General features: G+C 33.7%; 3 protein-coding genes and 1 non-coding gene across 5 annotated transcripts; all 4 read right to left on the reverse strand.

Moving 5' to 3' along the window:
* Positions 1-519: 519 nt before the first annotated feature.
* LOC18038412 (putative UPF0481 protein At3g02645) lies at positions 520-3554 on the reverse strand. Of its 2 annotated transcripts, none has more exons than XM_024182152.1 (3): positions 3441-3554; positions 3260-3323; positions 520-1882 (listed from the first exon to the last, which is right to left on the reverse strand). In XM_024182152.1, exons 2-3 carry the CDS (start codon positions 3302-3304, stop codon positions 605-607), a joined length of 1323 nt encoding a protein of 440 aa, XP_024037920.1. In that variant the 5' UTR covers positions 3305-3323; positions 3441-3554; the 3' UTR covers positions 520-604. The 2 variants fall into 2 exon arrangements, with proteins under 2 accessions (XP_024037920.1, XP_006430220.2); XM_006430157.2 differs by having other exon boundaries at positions 520-1891.
* A 4849-nt stretch (positions 3555-8403) lies between these two features.
* Positions 8404-10767, reverse strand: LOC18038413 (UPF0481 protein At3g47200). Its single transcript, XM_006430158.2, has 3 exons — positions 10679-10767; positions 10317-10487; positions 8404-9723 (listed from the first exon to the last, which is right to left on the reverse strand). Exons 2-3 carry the CDS (start codon positions 10464-10466, stop codon positions 8404-8406), a joined length of 1470 nt encoding a protein of 489 aa, XP_006430221.2. The 5' UTR covers positions 10467-10487; positions 10679-10767.
* A 3602-nt stretch (positions 10768-14369) lies between these two features.
* LOC18039155 (iron-sulfur assembly protein IscA-like 1, mitochondrial) lies at positions 14370-17817 on the reverse strand. Its single transcript, XM_024182775.1, has 3 exons — positions 17494-17817; positions 15979-16096; positions 14370-14771 (listed from the first exon to the last, which is right to left on the reverse strand). The coding sequence occupies exons 1-3, from the start codon at positions 17678-17680 to the stop codon at positions 14666-14668; spliced, it is 411 nt and encodes a 136-aa protein (XP_024038543.1). The 5' UTR covers positions 17681-17817; the 3' UTR covers positions 14370-14665.
* On the reverse strand, positions 16683-16797 carry LOC112097530. The gene has a single exon (XR_002905062.1). It is a non-coding gene; the product is annotated as a small nucleolar RNA U19 (small nucleolar RNA).
* Positions 17818-18060: the final 243 nt, after the last annotated feature.

Genomic DNA, 18060 nt, shown 5'->3' on the forward strand with positions numbered 1-18060 from the left:
CCGTGGAGATTTTTGCCATCCCTAAATACAATATAGTATAATACAAGCTACCAAATGCACCATAAGATTATAGCCGTTAATTTATTATTTTATAAAACGACGCCATCGCATGCGTGTTTGAAGGCAAACGATGGCTGGTGCTTCTCTTCTTACAACTTCGCTGGTGTGGATCTTCTTTCATTATGAATGGCTTCTTTTATAGCATATTTTCTAGTGAGAGTTCAACTAACTAATTGAGCAACCCAATTTGGGAGTTCATCTAATTACTTCGTAATTGACTTGGTGAGGCGCCCTCTGTTGAGAATCATAGTAAAAAAAAAAATTTCTTTTTTTGACTTTTCTATTTTTTGTTTTCATGTTATTACAACGTCGTATAAATTTCTGCTCATTCGGGTAGTGATAGTGATCGATAGTTTGGTATTCATCAGTTGAAAAATGGCAGAAAAGACATTGCAAATGCGTACATATATTTAAACTGAAAGTAGTACATAACCATTTATATAGAGTATTACAATGAAAAGCCGTCAAGTATCAAAGGCAAATATAGACATATTAGTACTGCAAATTAAAGCACAGCATCTAGCTCCTATTACAAATTATGAAATCACACTGACATGATAGAACATATGGTCTGTATCAAAGTGAGTACAAGGAGCACAACAGCGGCGACAGTCGCTGTTCCTGTCCAAAGATTGCTGAAGTAAACCCTTTTCAAGGTTGCCTTTGCATTGTTCCAACGGTTGTCATAGTGATCTATCAGATCCTTGATAATGCCAGTGTAACTGGATTCAAGTAATTGAATTTCTAGGCAAAGGCCATTAAACATATCTGCTGTTCTAGTAGCTTCACCCAGGTAATTGAATATAATTCCCGCTTCAGCAAGCAAATTTACATCTTCGTCTGTGTCGATAAGCTTATCCATTAGATCAACATAATTGCATACGAAGGCTTTCCTTGGATAGCGACACTGCTCCAAGGCCATCACGTTTCGCATCAAGCTTTCCGTGTAGTCATCTACATCAATTTGTGGAATTTGCAGCTCAGCTACTTTCAAGGACGGGATCCCTAGCCATTTTTTCTTTTCAAATCTTATGTCAAGTAAGCATTCTCCTTTAATACGATTAAATTTCACTCCTGACGCTTGCAGTTTGGCTGCACAAGGTAAATCTTTGAACGGTTCTTCTTGTTCTGGGTACTTTTCTGGGTACCTCCTTGTCATAAAATATCTGCTCAAATCAGTGAAGTGCAGTATACCTTCCGCTTTGACATCTATTTCATCCCCGCGCTTACAATGTCTAAAGAAGACACAAGAAAGTGAAATGAAGGGAGGATATTCATTTTCAGGGCCAAGATTGGGGAGGGCTAATTTATATAATCCATCAAGGACGAAGAATGGGAGCTGGTTTTCCAGTAACCGCAAGTCCGACGAAATAGTTTCTCTTAGGCATAATCTATCTAGCAGAAAATCTCTTTTCTTTTTATAATACTTCAAGAAGAGCTCGATGATAAACACAGCATCATATAGAATCATGCTTATAAACCAAAGTTTATTAGGCGCATAGATTTCTTCATAACTATCACGGATTCGTTTTTCGTTTTCCTGTATGAAGTTCACAAGTTGTTGCCATTTCTCAGGTGTGATTCTATTGCCAAATTCTCTTTTATATCTTATTTTGTGCTTCCCCATACCATAACATCCGTCTCCATAATGCAGTGGGCCTATTGACATTACCTTTGGAGTGTAGGCTTCTCGCTTCACATTGCGGAGAGGTCCAGGGACCCTATAAATACAACACAGTACTGAATGGGGCTCCAAGTTTCCACGGACGTCAATCATCCACTCTTTTTGTTTTTCAATGGCAGCAATTGATATTGACTCATTCTTTTCGATCTCAGAGCCAGGCACACAAAAATTTATCATCGGTTAGTTATAATAAAAATCATTTTCAACGGTGGAGGTTAAAGCTAAAATTAAAGCTGATATGTATATATAGTTTTTTATACGAGTGATACTGAAATTTATTTTTTTTTAAAAAAGATGAGAGAGAGAAGAATTACGAAATCGGTAACCATAGTTTGAAAGACGTAGAAGTCCTTAGGAAAATCGGTACCCATTGGTGGCTCATACCACCACACAAAATCAATAAAAGCAGATATTTTAGAATACATGTGACTATGTGAGGTATTATATCACTCATCCAACAACTAAATGATGTCACGACATATTTGTATTTATTTTAAATCACTATCATGCAAGTGGTTGTTGTATTAAATTTAATTACACATGTCATGCATGTATCAATTGGTTGTAGTACATCTGAGATATTCTAGAATTTCTCCATTAAAAGACCCAAGATGATATATATGGTTAATTTAGTTTAAAAAAAGGGGATAGAGTTATGGAAGGCTTGGTTTAACATGGATAGTAGCAATTTCGAAAGTTTAATCATTAAAAATATTAATTATATAAAATAAACTTCTGAAAAGGGTTAGATTGGGCTTAGTAGTATTTACAAATTTTGATAGTTAACAAAATGAAATACTTTTTGTTAAAATAATGCTTTAAACATTTTTGGAAGAAATAATAGTATTTCAATTTATTTTAATTGTTACAAGTCGTGAAAAAATTTATCTCTTGATCTTTTAAAAAATTTGTTTAGTAAAAGTCATAATATTATACAGTTGTTAAAAATCAGCGGATACCAAAGCTTGAAATTATATAGACTAAACATAGTTATAATGAGCTATATGAAATTATTATTTCTCATTTTTTGAAAGTTAGTCAACTAAAATATTTTTAAATTGAAAATTATAATGATAAAGGCAGCATCATACATAGATCATTGTTATAAACTCAATTTTTTGAAGCTTTGTCGTCCCTTCGTTACAATTGCGTGTATATATTGTTCGTGATTTTTGTATGATGGTCACAATCCGAGATAGACTTACAACATTATAAACTGTCTTTTTCATTATATATATATATATATATAGTCTCGATTTGATTTAGAATTTCAAAGTCTGAGAAAGATATTAAATCATAGAGTTTAATAATATTATATAAATATACTATAAAACCACACAGTCTGATAGACTTGTGAACGTTCCTAAACTTTAAAATCTCGGAATAAAATCCAAGATGAGTTTACATTTTAAAATCTCGGAATAAAATCCAAGAGGAGTTTACATAGTAAATTCGTCATGGACTGAAAAATATATTTATATGTTTTGAATTTTCATGTAGGCTTAGTGAAATTACCTCAGGAGGGGGATGTTGAGTTTCTGTTGAGTTTCTGTTTCCCATTTTGAAAAGTCGTTTCAACCTACATAAGTAGTAACAAACAGATGGAATCAACCCTCAAAAGAAAACATTGCATACTGCTACTGAACTTAAAATTGATAAACCATATAATTAAGTACGTTATAAACTATGAGGCTACCTGAATAATCTTCTGGACGGAGTCGGAAGCAAATACTGATGCAGTTGAGAGCACCGGACTTAGATATCGATGTTATTTTAATTATTTCACTTCTCTCTTTTGTGTTTTGATAATGTCTCTTCTCTTCCAGTTGCGCTGCCTATAGGCGAAGCCTATATTTAATACATCGCAGTCAACGTCAATAAGCGAAGAGTCAATGCCATGTTAACAGCTGTAAAAGATTCCAAATCATGGACTAGACGAAACCAATTTAGAAAATTAAGCTTTCATCCCGATAATTAAGGGTAAACCCATATGCCATTTAGGCTTGTAGTCCAATGGTGAATTATTATCTTTAAAATTAAGTATGATAATGAGGACAATGGTTCGAGTTCTTACGGACTCAACCTCCCTTAATTAAATATAATTATGTGGAAACTACTTATAGCGTCTTTCTCCCTTGCGAAATGCGAGTGTAGTAGAGACATTCCTCCTCCGTAGGGGGTATTTGGCTAGACATGTGTTTTATAGACCAAAAAAATATAATAATGTAAGTCTCATGTATATATATCTGATTGTAAATATTAGTGTAATGACCTGCTGTCATAGCAGTTATAAATATCTCTGTGTAATATAATAACATGATACTTGTCATAGCAGTTATAAATATCTCTGTGTAATATAATAACATGATACTTAATCGGTTAAAAAAAAAAAGGGTAACCCATGTATTATTTTGGCAGCTAGTGTCGGCAAAGTAAAATAGATATTTATTGTTTTCAAGTACAGTACTCCATATTTCTGGTTTCACATAACTTTGTATCATTCGAATACAGAGTAGGTTCTAACTATGTATTCGAATGATAGAAGAAACTGGGGGCAGAGGTGACTTGTTTATGACATTAACTTCGGTCATTTATATTCATATACAGAGCAACATGTTCCATATCAATTAGGTTAGCACCCAAAAACTAGGCGTCACATTTAAAAAGTTTGAGAGTGAAGCACATTTTCTTTTTGAAGTATATAAAATTTTACCTTCTTACATATTTATTGATTGTGGAGAATTTGCTAGGATCGATTGGATTTGAAATTTTGTCAACGATTTGAAGCTTTGGATTATTAAATTTATGACACAATATGTTTTACTAATGTAAGAAACTCATGAAATTTGAATTTCCTGAATTATATTTATACAGAATTATTTGATTTGTTTTACATGTGTGGTATCGGAGCATGTTTGAGACAATTCATGATTTTTCCATTAAAATATGTATTTAGTCTCTCTTCATCATGTTTATTTCTACTACTACATAAGGAAGAACCGTCTATGTGGGCTTTATTTATTTTTTTCTTTTTTAACTTTGTTAAAACTTAGATTTTGGCTCTATTTGAATTTAAATCTGTGAATATGATATTAAAAAATTTAAACCTCATCATTCAGGAAAAAAAAAAAGAACTTAAATCTGTGTGAATGATATGAAGAAGGAATTCAATCTGGCAGTGCGGCACTTAAATCGATCATGTTTATCTATTATACCTATTATTTGTTGAAATGAAAGTACTGTTATTTCTTCTAGAAAAGAAAAAAACTGTTATTGATAAAAAAAAAAAAAAGAAGCTGTTATTTCAAATATATATATATATCAAATGCAAGCGGTCGCCTTAATTCACTTCACTAATTTTTCCAATCAATTAACTGTATATAAAGATTTTTTAGGTGAACGGGATTTACGGTAATGTCACGTGAAAAACGGATGGCAGCCGAGGCCCACATAAACAAATAAGCAAAAACAGACTCCATTCCATTCTATTCTAATTTATAAACCGCTGTATGATAGTCATTAAAATAATAATAATAAACGTGTTAAAATTTATTACATTCGGAAAGGATTTTTGATAATATAATGTGAAAGCGTGAAACAATGGACGCAATTAAACCTGAAATTCCCAGTGGGTGGGTGGGTGGGTAGGTACTTGAAATTTAAATCGAGGTGTAATTGTGCTGTGTACGGCGTAGCAGTACTACTGTCTATATTGCATTCAAAATTTCTCGAAAACAACTCTATGATAAAGACAGCATCATATTGAATCATTGTTATAAGTAATGATGCCAGTGGGTCCCGTGTCCACTTTTTTATCATAATTTTATTTTTTTTGGGCATAAATATGAAAAATATTTCATTCAAAAATAAAATATATCTCCATTTACTAAATTATGATTTCATAAATAAAATATTAGTGTCGTAAAATTTATTATTTATTATTTATAAAATCATGATATTTATTTATCTATTTAATAAATTATAAATATAAAAAATTAGAATATTTATTTAAACTAAGACTTAAATTAAATTTAAAAAGCCTATGTTAAAAAAAATATTAAAAAAATTAATTTCAAGATATTTTATAAAATAATGATATTTTATATTTATTTTTCATTAAAAATTTTATTTTGATATATTTTGACTCACGTGTTATTGGTGGCCCACTGGCCGCGTGCTTAGCCTACCAATGAAGCGTGTTTATTATGTGCTTTGACTCATATATAATCGTGTCGTGCTTTCAAGGCATGCGTGCCACGTGCAGTGCCGTGCCTCGTGCCCTATCGAAGCATGCTCATGTCGTGGCGTGCTGTACGGACACGTGCCATGCCCGTGCCGTGTCTCGTGCCGCCTAGCTCATTGGCCATCTCTAGTTATAAGGATCCCCTAAGTTACATTTCATGTATCTTACATCCACTCACATGAATAGTATGTGGTGAATTTACCTTGTTATAAACTCTAGTTTTTTCAAGTTTTGACGTCTCTTCATAACAGTTGCGAATACGTTGCTCATGATTCTGTATGAGGGTGACAAATTCCTATCATATCTCTGAGTGATTTGTTTACTAAATTCTCTTCTATATATAATTTTTTACTTTTCCTTATAAACTAATTATAATTAGTTTACATTAAATTTTATATAGGATTGTTTAGATTTTTGAGTGTCTACTTTAATTATATTGTAAAAAAAAAAAAAGTATCTTTACTTAATTATATACTATAATTAAAGAAGAAAATAAATTTATATATACGTCGGGGCTCAAACCATTAGCTTTATAGTTGTGGTGGCAGGATTCTTTGGCCGAGTGGTTAAATATATATAATGCTATTAAACTATAAGAAATCGTTAAATTCAATCATTGAAATTTGAGGATGAGCCTACCCGCTGAATAGTTTTGCTGGACGGAAAAGCAAATAGTGATGTGGTTAAGAGCGCTGGATTATATGGGGGTTGTGTGTGCGTGTAATTAATACATGCGGTGTCCTTCATAATTTACCTTCACTTCTGCTTGTGTACGAGTACGACAGCACGAGTACAAATCAAGTGGTGTTTATTATTTCTATAATGTGTAGTTTTCGAAGAATTGAGAGTTGAGTCAATGCCATGTGACAACTGATCAAAGATTCCGAATCCGGGGACGATATTACTTGAGAAAAATCTTCCTCTCCGACAGCGGTGTCCCATATACTTTTAATTCGGCAGATGGCAGTTAATATTGGTAAAGAAAATTAAATACAAGGAAAAAGTCACCTACACTTCTTTATAATTTGAAAAAATTAATCATAAAACTGTTAAATTTTAAATAAAAAATATTAACATTCTTTTTTATTATAATAATTTTTAGTTTATATAATTTTTATTTATCAATATCGAAGATAATTGTTTAGTTTTAATTTAGTTTTAATTTTAGTATTTTAGTAAACAATAAATTATTAAATAAACAAAATAATTTTTGCATACTTAAATAAAATAATTAAAATGATTTTATGTAATAAAAGTAAGAAAATGTATTATCATTTATTTATTATATATTTAGGTTTATTAATATTTAAATATAAATCAATATCCAATAAAATTTTATTTTTATTATAAAATATCAAATAATATAGGTAAAATAATTAAATTTAAAATATAAAGAGTGTTTAAATGCAATGCATTCTAAATCCCATCTCTCCATAAATGGGATTATTTTATGCTCATTTCGTTGTATTAGCCACCTTTTGAATGTAGTGTACTGCAACTAAAAATTACAATCAAATATGAACTAGTAGAAGAGCAATATTTCAATATAATATAGTGTAATACAAGCTTCCCAATGCAGCATCAGATTATAGCTGATAATTTATTATTTTATAAAACGACGCCATCGCACGCACGTTTGACGACAAATGATAGCTGGTGCTTCTCTTTTTACAACTTTGCTGGTGGTGGATCTTCTTTCGTTATAAATGGCTTCATTTCTAGCATATTTTCTCGTGGGAATTCATCTTAGCAATTGAGCTACCCATTTTGGGAGTGAATCTAATTACTTGGTAATTAACTTGGTGAGGCGCCCTCTATTGAGAATCATAGTAATTTTTTTTTTAATATGCCATAATTATATAGATTACAAATAGGAATATGAACCTAAGTTAAGGTTGTACTTATGGTAAAGCTACTATACCGTAGAGTACTAATAATGATCGTCAAATAATAATAATAAATGTAGATTTAATATTTATTTTTATGATTATACGGTCATCAATAGTGATTCACCATAAAATATTTCCAATATAGATGGAACCCAAGTTAATTATAGATAATAAATCCACAATTAAAACTTGGTAAAAAAGAATTTACCAAAAATATAATATATCCCCAACCGTCAGTTTTTAGATGCCTTAGCACCTCAATCTAGAAGTTATTTTTCATGTTTTTACTACGTCGTAAAAATTTCTGCCCATTCAGGTAGTGATAGTGATCGATAGTTTGGTATTCATCAGTTGAAAAATGGCAGAAAAGACATTGCAAATGCGTACATATATTTCAACTGAAAACAGTACATAACCATTTAGATAGAGTATTACAATGAAAAGCCGTTAGGCATCAAAGGCAAATATTTACATACTAGTATTGCAAATTAAAGCACAGCATCCAGCTGCTAAAACAACGTATGAGATCACACTGACCTGATAGAACATATGGTCTGTATCAAAGTGAGTACAAGGAGCACAACCGCGGCGATAGTCCCTGTTCCTGTCCAAAGATTGGTGAAGTAAACCCTTTTCAAGGTTGCCTTAGCATGGTTCCAAGGATCGTTATAATGCGCTTGCAGGTTCATGAAAATGTCGTAGTAACAGGAAGCACTACTGTAACTAATGTGTTGGCAAAGTTGATTGAACATCTTTGCTATTTTAGCAGTGTCACCCACGCCATTGGAGATAATTCCGGCTTCAACAAGCAAATTCACATCTCCTTCAGTGTCGATAAGACGATCCATTAGAGAAATATAATTGCACATAACTGTTTCCTGGGGATAATGACACTGCTCCAAGGCCATAACGTTACGAATCAAGCATTCGGTCCCATCATATATCCCAATGCGTGGAATTTGCAGCTCAGAGCTTGCCAGGATAATCTGTGGCAGCTTCGGCTTTTTAAATCTTATGTCAATTAAGCATTCAGCATCTTTAAAATGCCTAAATATGACTCCTGACTCGTGAAGTTTGACGACACAATGTATATCTTTCTTAGCACCTCTCAACTTCGGCGCTTTGGCTATGGCATGGTACCGGTGCGTCTTTGTTATTACGTATCTTCTCAGATCAGTGAAGTGTTCAATAACTTCCACCTCCTTAGGCATTAATCCATTAAACATACTATCATAGAAGAATCCACAAGAAAGTGAAAACAACGAAGGATTTCCTTTTTGGTTAGGTCTGGAATCGAAGGCCAACTTATATAGTCCCTTGAGGACGAAGTACGGTAGCTGATTTTCAAGTAATTGCAAGTCCCTCCGAATAGAACCTCTTACCCGTCGGTTATTTAACAAGAAGTCACTTTTAAAACCAGTATGATTGCGCCCTCTCAAAAAGTACTCAATGATAAAAACAGCATCATATAAAATCATCGTTATAAGCTCCATTTTTTCAAACTTAGGCATCTCCGCATAACAATTACGGATACGCTGTTCGTTTTCTTCTATGAAGTTTATAAATTCTTGCCACGTCTTCTCAGTGATTCGTTTACTAAACTCTCTTACGTATCTTATTTTCTGTTTTTCCATATCAGATAATTCTGCCTTACCATGATGGAGAGGGCCTATTGAGATTACCTGAGGAGTGTAGGCTTCTTCGTTCACTTTGCGGAGACCTTTCGGGACCCTGTAAATACAACACTCTGCCTGAGGCTCCAGGAATTCCTCAATGTCAAGTATTAATTCTTTGCGCTCTTTGATTGAGGCAAATGTTATCAAATTGTTATTTTCCATCTCCATGTCCTATCCAACAACAAACATATTAACAAAGGTCGAAATAATAATTAAAATAGAATATATCTACCCACGTACGCGCCTTACATAATAAAACTCAAAATAAAAACATTTTATGGGTATTATCATTTAAGATTAATACGAAATATCTCTCGTAAAATGATAATTTTTTAAAATACTCCATGAATTATTGTAAATCTCAATTTATTCCATTGCCTTTCAAAAAGGAGAGAAAAACTTGATGAAAAACTTTTCTTCTTCTTAATGGTAATGGGATAAGTTGAGGCCTACAATAATTTGGGAATATTTTGAATATTATTTATGAGAGGGTAATTCGTAATTAGTTAACCCTTATTTTTTCTTGCTAATTTCATTTATCCTCAAAGTTTGACTAATTAATCAGTAATCAGACGATATACATATATGCTATAACTACTAGATATAAGGGGAAATTATTATGCATAATCATAATATCCAGATTATCCAAGTAAAGATAGACGATTGAGAAGCTGAGTATATGATTGACTTAACGATATTGTGAACATGCAATAGCGATGAAACCATATATATATTGCATTTTCATATGGGCTTAGTGAATTTACCTTAGGAGTGGAAGCGCGGATAAATTGAGGAACCATGTCAATACTGCAACTCTTAGATGATGTATCTATGGGCTCCAAGTCTTTTTCCTTGACAATTAGCGGCTCCTGGAGTTCTTCGATGGAACCAAATGTTAAGTTTTTTCTTTCCATTTTGAAGAGTTGTTTTAGGTCCTACATAAGTAGTAACCAACAGATGGAATCAACCCTCAAAAGAAAACATTGCATACTGCTACTAAAGTTAAAATTGACAAGCCATATAAGTAGATTACAAAATATTCTTAAATTACGACTCAATAAGAAAATATGTGCAAGCGGTTAATTACAAATTTACAATGATTGAAATTTGAACATCAAGAGGATACCTGAATAATCTGCTGGACGGAGTCGGAAGCAAATACTGATGCGGATGAGAGCACCGGACTTAGATATCGATGTTATTTAATTATTTCACTTCTCTCTTTTGAGTTTTGACGATGTCTCTTCTCTTCCAGTTGCGCTGCTTATAGGCGGGGCCGATATGTAATACATCGCAGTCAACGGCAATTAGCGAAGAGTCAATGCAATGTTAACAGCTGTAAAAGATTCCAAATCCAGGACTATGTTAGTTGAGAAAATTAAGTCTTCATCCCGACAGTTAACGGTGACCCATATATTATTTTGCAGCTAGTATTGGCAAAGTAAAATAGATATTTTATTATTTTCAAGTACAGTACTCTGAATTTTTCTGGTTTCACTTAACTACGTATTTGCCGCACTTCATTTGAATACAAATTAGTTTCTGACCATGTATAGATGTAAGAAATTAGTGGCACAGGTGATTTATCTATGACATTGATCCATAGAGATGACAAATCCTCCATGAATTTGGGGTCTCATGGGACTCCACCCCTAATGGAACAAATTTTGAATAATTTTTAGGGAATGGGGTGAAAAATAAAAGAAAAATAATCCTAAATTTTTTAATGAAGTGGGATTTAGTTTTGTACTCCCCACCCCACTCCCATCCACCCCACTCCCATTCCAATCCCCATTATATAAAAATATTTTTTTAATTTTAATTTGATAATTGTTATTTTATCAATTATAATGTGAGTTAATAATTTTTTTTTTATTTTCACTTGATATAAATGGACTATAACTAAAAGAAAACTTTACAATATAATCTTTATTCAACCCTAAAATATTATTATTCTGTTTTTTCTCTCTTAAGATACTACTCTCTTCAAACATTTTTCAATTTTGATATCATTTTATGATATTGTTTCAAACATTTGGAGTTTTTTTATATAATTTAAATACTTTATAATATGATAATGAGTTTATTTAAGTATTTAATTTTTAATTTATTTAAATCATGTATCTATATCTACTATAAAATTAAAAAAAAAAAAAAAAAAAAGAGGAATGGAGTAGGGATGGGCAAATATTCTCTATACCCAACCCATTAAATTTATTGGAGAATGAGGTGGGGAATAGAGGTAAAATACTTTTTCTTTTATGTACGTTCTCATTAGGCAACCGCAGCAAAGTACAACTTCCACAAGAATTCGTTTTTCGTTTCTTTTCCTCCATTTCCTCAGTAACCAAACGGAAGATACCAAAAAATTAATGCAAGTTAAGAGAAGGGAATACGAGTCATCGGCATGCGGAAGTACTTTGTTAGCGAACAAAGGAATGGTATCTCCTTCTTTCAACTGAGGCTCGCGCGTTATGGAGAGTTCAGGATGCCGCGTGGAGATGACCATCGGGAACAGAGCTGCTATCAGTATCAAGACAATGAAGCTCATTTTCGTACGGACGCTAAAGACTGATAAAGAGAAAGAGAAAGAGAAGGAGAGAGAAAAAAAAGAGAGGCTTTTGGTGCTTTGAAATGGGAGGGAAATTCTGTTGGTGAATTAGGTCGAGGTTATTTATTTATAAGTGTAGTTTCTTGTGATGAATTTTATATTTTCATGATGTAAATCAAGATTATGATGTGATGAAATCAGACGGTTTGAGCTTTACTTGACAGTTATTTTGTGTATGAATTTGTCCCGCCTGAGCGAGGCGGGTAGTCAGTTAGGCAGCTGTTATCGTTGCAGAATAACTGATTATTTTAGGTGTAGGTGACGTGGTAGAGTCACAGGCGAATGTTATTGAGCCACACCAGCATATTCGTTATTGTGTGCTCTGCATAAGCCCGTTAACCGTTTAACACACCAACGCTCTCAACTCTCAATAATTGAAAAGCTCTTTCACAGGAAAGTAATAACTCTTATCAGTTGGACCTAAGGCCACCGGGGATAATTTTATTGCTCTTCAATTCCACGGTCAACTCACAGTCATTGTGCTCTAGATGACTGCCACATCATCAGTGATTTAGAGAGATCAGACAATTGTTCAATGCAATTTTTAAGTATGTAATATGCATCCCAATTGACCTAATTACTGATATAAAACTATACAGAGAAGTATGTACAGAACTGTAATCTCCATACAAGTAACCGAAACATGGGCTAATTCTCACTGTATCACACCAGGAATATTTGAGTCATCAATTGCTCTTGAGCAGAAAAAGATGCTCATAGGCAAGAAACGGAAATGAGGGCCACGAAGAAAATGCAGCGTTAGCTAACATTATAGACCAAAAAGTAGAACAGTTTCGGAGAAGAAGTCTCTTTGTTAACTCTGCGTAGTAGAAATAGATCCCATAAGCAAACATGAAAATGGCAGTTGATCCCCCTCTTAACATTGATCTGCATAAATTTAGGCCCATCAATGATCAACCATATTATAACAGGAAAATTTTTACGAATGGAATTTCTATTCTGAAGCTTAAAGTTCTCTTTCTTTTTTTTCTTTTTTTTTTTCAAAAGAAAGTTGAGAGAAGTACATTTTCTTTGAGCTAGATTTAACAAACATGGGAAGTCTCAATGAGCTGATCAAAAATCCATTTTCTGGTAATGAGCAAGATCCGGAATCTTTGAAGCCAACATTGGTTTATGTTTATATAAAAACATGATGTCCAAGAATCGCAGGTTTGTTCACTTCTTATTGTGTATTTCTTTTTTTCCCTTCTCTCTTTTCCTCCATTTTCTTATCAATCAAACAAAATATTTGGCCAAAATTGCAAACAAAATCAGTGGGTATTAAACCAATTGACAAATTATGAAACATTGATCTAGTTTTACTCTTATTTCAACACAAATTAAACAAAGCATTTTCTTGTACGAAATTTAACTAAAAAAATTGATATCAAGCTAAATGAACAACTAAAACCAGTGGCTTATACGTTTCCAATCCCCTTAACGAAAAATTAACAGATAACCACAGCTTCTAAAGTTTTCACTTTCTTTCCATTTCCTCACTAACCAAACAAAAGATCAACTAGTACAAAACTTAATGAAAATTACTGCGCGATAAGAGAAATGACATCTCCTTCTTTCAACTGAGGCTCGCGTGTTATGGAGATTTCATGATTACAAGCCGAGATCAGAGGAGCCAACAGAGATGTTATCAATGTCAGCATAATGAAGCCCATTCTTGAGTTCACTATTACAGCCATTTTCGTACGGACACTAAAGGATGAGAAGGAAGGGGTCTTGGATTTCTTGAAGAAAATGGAGTGAATTTCTGTTGGTGAGTTGGGTTGAGGCATTTATGCTGAAGTTTGCTACGATGTAAATCCGCATCGTTGGAAGTTAAAAAGATGTTAATCAAGATTGTGATGGGATGAATCAGACGGTTGAATTTGTACTTGACAGTTTTTTTTTTTTTGGGTCAGTAATTCCAAACTAAGTTTGTCTCGTCTGAACGAGGCGGGAAGTTCAGTTAGGATGGTGATATAGCGCGAGCCACAGGCCGCGTATGTCATTCGGCCTATTCAGCCACGTAGGCATTATGGTTATTGTGCTCGCTTCGCTGAAAGCATATTTGAACCGTTATCTCACTGTCAATTGCTCCACCGTCGGTTTGAGAGCTGAACTATTTTATGGTTTATTTATTTAAAAATAATCCACCGTTAGTTTGAGGGCGGAAACTCTTTTATTATTTAATTAATTATTTAGTCATTTCTGAACTGAACCAAATTACAATAAGAATCACATAATCAGGTTACAAAGGTATTTTTGTCAAAACCAGGAAAAAAAATGCTACAATAGTTTTACAAATTTGTTTGTAGACGGCAAAACAGCAATGATTCCCTGAAGGACGTGAATTAGTAAAGCCCCTGTTGCTCCAACTGCCATTAAAGCTCACCGAGGATATCTACCTTTCATTCACAACCTTCAGACAAGTGCGTAATGCTTGGCCAGCCAGAGAAAAGAATCATCTACGTTCATTCTTCATGTACTATTAGTTTGTAAGAATCCCTAGCTTCCACCCTGCTTAGACGCTCCACTACTGCTGGTTGTCATAAAGGATTCACCACAACCACACTGCCCTTTAGAGTTTGGATTAATGAATACAAACTCAGACCTGCACGCCAAAAAAGGTAATTTAAATTAAACAGAAGCAAACTAGGCAATCAAGCCCCTTGGCAGTTGTTACAGTAAATACATGCCATCAACAAGATTTACCACAATAAAAAGATTAATAAGGATCACCACCAGCCATACAGATATGTCGCCCATAAGCAACAATGTTATTAAGAGGTCCGAAGGAAGGAGACTTGATATGTAAGGGCTGTTGACTCTTTCTAACCCAGATTGCGCTGTCACCTCATATACTGATAAAGCAACTTAAGCTCAACTCAAGCTATTTCTAATTTCTGCCTCGGATTTGTAAAAAGTAGATGGGTAATAGAATAAAAGTTACGATTTCAATCCTCCATGAAAGGCCAAATTAAGAAGCATCAAGGAGTAACATGGATGCAAATACTCCAACAGTTCCAAGTAGATAAGTAATTAATACAGGTACATTATAAACAAAAATGACTAAGAGTAAAATTAAAACTGCAGAAGCGGCAAGAATGTGGTTTTATTTAGAATGATTCGAAGTAATAGGCAATACCACAAAAGTTGCCAGCAGGATCAATCCATAAGCATGCAGAAGGTGGATGTTAAGGCTAAGTAAAGAAAGCAATGACAAATGTCCCATATGCTGGTGATGGCAAAATATGTCAAACCAAGAAATCTACCATAAAAAGCAAATGAATCTCCTACTTTCTGTTCTGCTCTAGGTAGTAAAAGTAATGATGGCACTACCAACGAAGGTTTGAATAGAAAGGAAGTGATGATGATCTACATTAAAGACATGTCATTGGTAGACAGTGTATTAGTTGAAAATGGCCTGGTAGCAACAATAATGCTAGCGGAAGTTACATGTAGCAGCTAAGGTCATGAAGGACACAATAGTTTAGGCCAATGAAATTGCATGCACTGGTAGGAAACTGCACAGCTGCAGAAGTCAGTAAACCTCTTCCGAATAACTCTGCAAACTTTTCTTCTTTATTTTGTTGCATGAGAATTCAATTCAATATAGTGTTTGTTTGTACACATCCAGAAATAAAAAGAATAAAAAATCTGAAGCCCATTTCAACTTAACAGAACCCTAAAGATGTCAGTTAATACTTGTTTAATAGTTAAGTAACAATATATCACAGCCATCAAAGTGGTCATTAAGAACAAAAAGGTCGTCCACATATCCATAACATCCAAAAACAACTGCAAGAAAATTTGATTACCTGAGCTTATCATCTACAAAATCCATTTTGGTCCCAATAACGTGCATGAGAGCTTTTGGATCAATCAGTATCTTCACACCCTTATCCTCAACCAACTCATCAAACTTAGCTCTCTCATCTGTTACATAAATCATGAAAACAGGGGGGGGAATCAGTTCAAAGTTCAAACTGTTACTTTTACAGTAACAATCCTCAACAAATAACAATTCAAACATATAAAGATATCAAAGATCAAAGATACATATTATTCTAGCACTAATGAACAAGGACAATTTTTCAACACATTCTAGCCTGAATCACTTCAAATAGCTGTGAAAGATTATTAAATTTTTCAACAGAAATGGGAGTAAATTTATTTGCTGACAGGACTCCACACATGCTTGAAAACAATGTTGCATCACGCATTTGACTTTGAAGCTGAAATAAACAGAAAAGCCATCATTCACATTGACACCTTCAGCAATTTTTAAGCTAACAAACTTTTCTGTAAAATGTAAAATATAAAATATAAAATATCTGAAAGAATAGGGGAAGGAACAATAAAGCAACTAGTTCCCACCCTGGAACTAATTCAGGAGGTAGAATGCAAAGCACCTATCCTCTTAATTTTCTGCCTCGGCCTAAACTGGACAGGAATTTTGTTCCTATCCAGTTAATCGAGAGGCAATCAACAATTATCTATGACTCATAAGTAATGTTAGATAAAATATCCGAAGCCACTTGAAGGACAATCGATAAAAGAATCAAATTGTCCTCTGAGCAAACCTGAGAAGACCAATAATATGATCTTTTGATCTCTGCCTCCTAACTAAGCCATTACCATAATATAATTATTTGTATGGCTACTCAAGAAGGCAGCAAATCCATTTGAAAGACATGGTCTAATTAAATTACAGGTACAACCAAAATATGCAGACAGTACTTTGAAATTAAGTTGTACTCTAATTTTCACTAGTCTCCTAATGAACCACTTCTCTCTTAAAAGTCAACTCATTACACACCTCACCTTAATCAGAGAAATAACATACAGTTTGATTTGCTGTTGCACGATTTTGTTTAATGCAATTATGTAAAGTTTAGACATCCAAAATAATCAGGGAAGGAACAACAAAGCAATTGCTCCCACCCTGGAATTAATTCGGGAGATGAACTGAACAACAAATTCTATCCTCTGGACTGAACATGCTGTGTTGCTCCATAATCCAGTTATTTGGTAAGCATTCACAAATCCGAGCTATTAAATATGCTTTAGAAATAAATTTCTACTAATACATTTCCAGTTATTCCTAAAACTACAAAAAAAGTCATCTTTACTAAGGAACAAAGAGACCTATTCAATTTTTATTCCAATTCCCACGATTTCCATAAAAGAGGATATGAACCAAATTAAAAAATATATATATATGTTCATAGATAGATTCTTATTGCAAAAAACTGTTTCTGGGAACTCAAATTACATACGAATCGACGAATTACATACAAATCGACAGAACCAAGGGGAATTCATTATTTTACCGGCGTAATTGAGGGTGTAGGACAAGCCGTTGCAGCCACGGGCCTTGACGCCGAGCTTGAGGTAAGGTCGCTGGCGTTGCTGGAGGAGGTGACGTACTCTAGATGCGGCGGAGTCTGTTAACGTCACGGCCTGCCGCCTAACGGCCGGTCCGATTTTCTCAGCGGCTTGCACCAGAAACGAAGCCATCGATCATATCCAAAATGTCACGCAATCTTTTTCTATTTAATTTCCTTTTTTTCAAAAAAAAAGAAAATTGTAACGAAGGGGAAAATGATGAAAATTTGCTCATAACCAATGCCAGAAGAATGATTATATATCGTAATTCGATTTCGATTTGGTCAAACTGATCAAAACGGTGCGTGTTGGTCTCTTCTCGAAGGGCCTCTCTAAGCCAACGAAACGTATGTGCCTACGTGGCCCATCAGTATTTGTCGGTTAGTTGGTGAGTGTGATGATGGGTACCAACAAATAAGGAGAAAGTCTTCTATGGTACCAAGTGCCGACACTAACCAACTTGTGATATGCAATCAACTTCGTAATTCATAATTAATGAATAAATGTAAATT

Source organism: Citrus clementina, unplaced genomic scaffold (assembly GCF_000493195.1).
Source record: "Citrus clementina cultivar Clemenules unplaced genomic scaffold, Citrus_clementina_v1.0 scaffold_6, whole genome shotgun sequence".
NCBI lineage: Eukaryota > Viridiplantae > Streptophyta > Magnoliopsida > Sapindales > Rutaceae > Citrus > Citrus x clementina.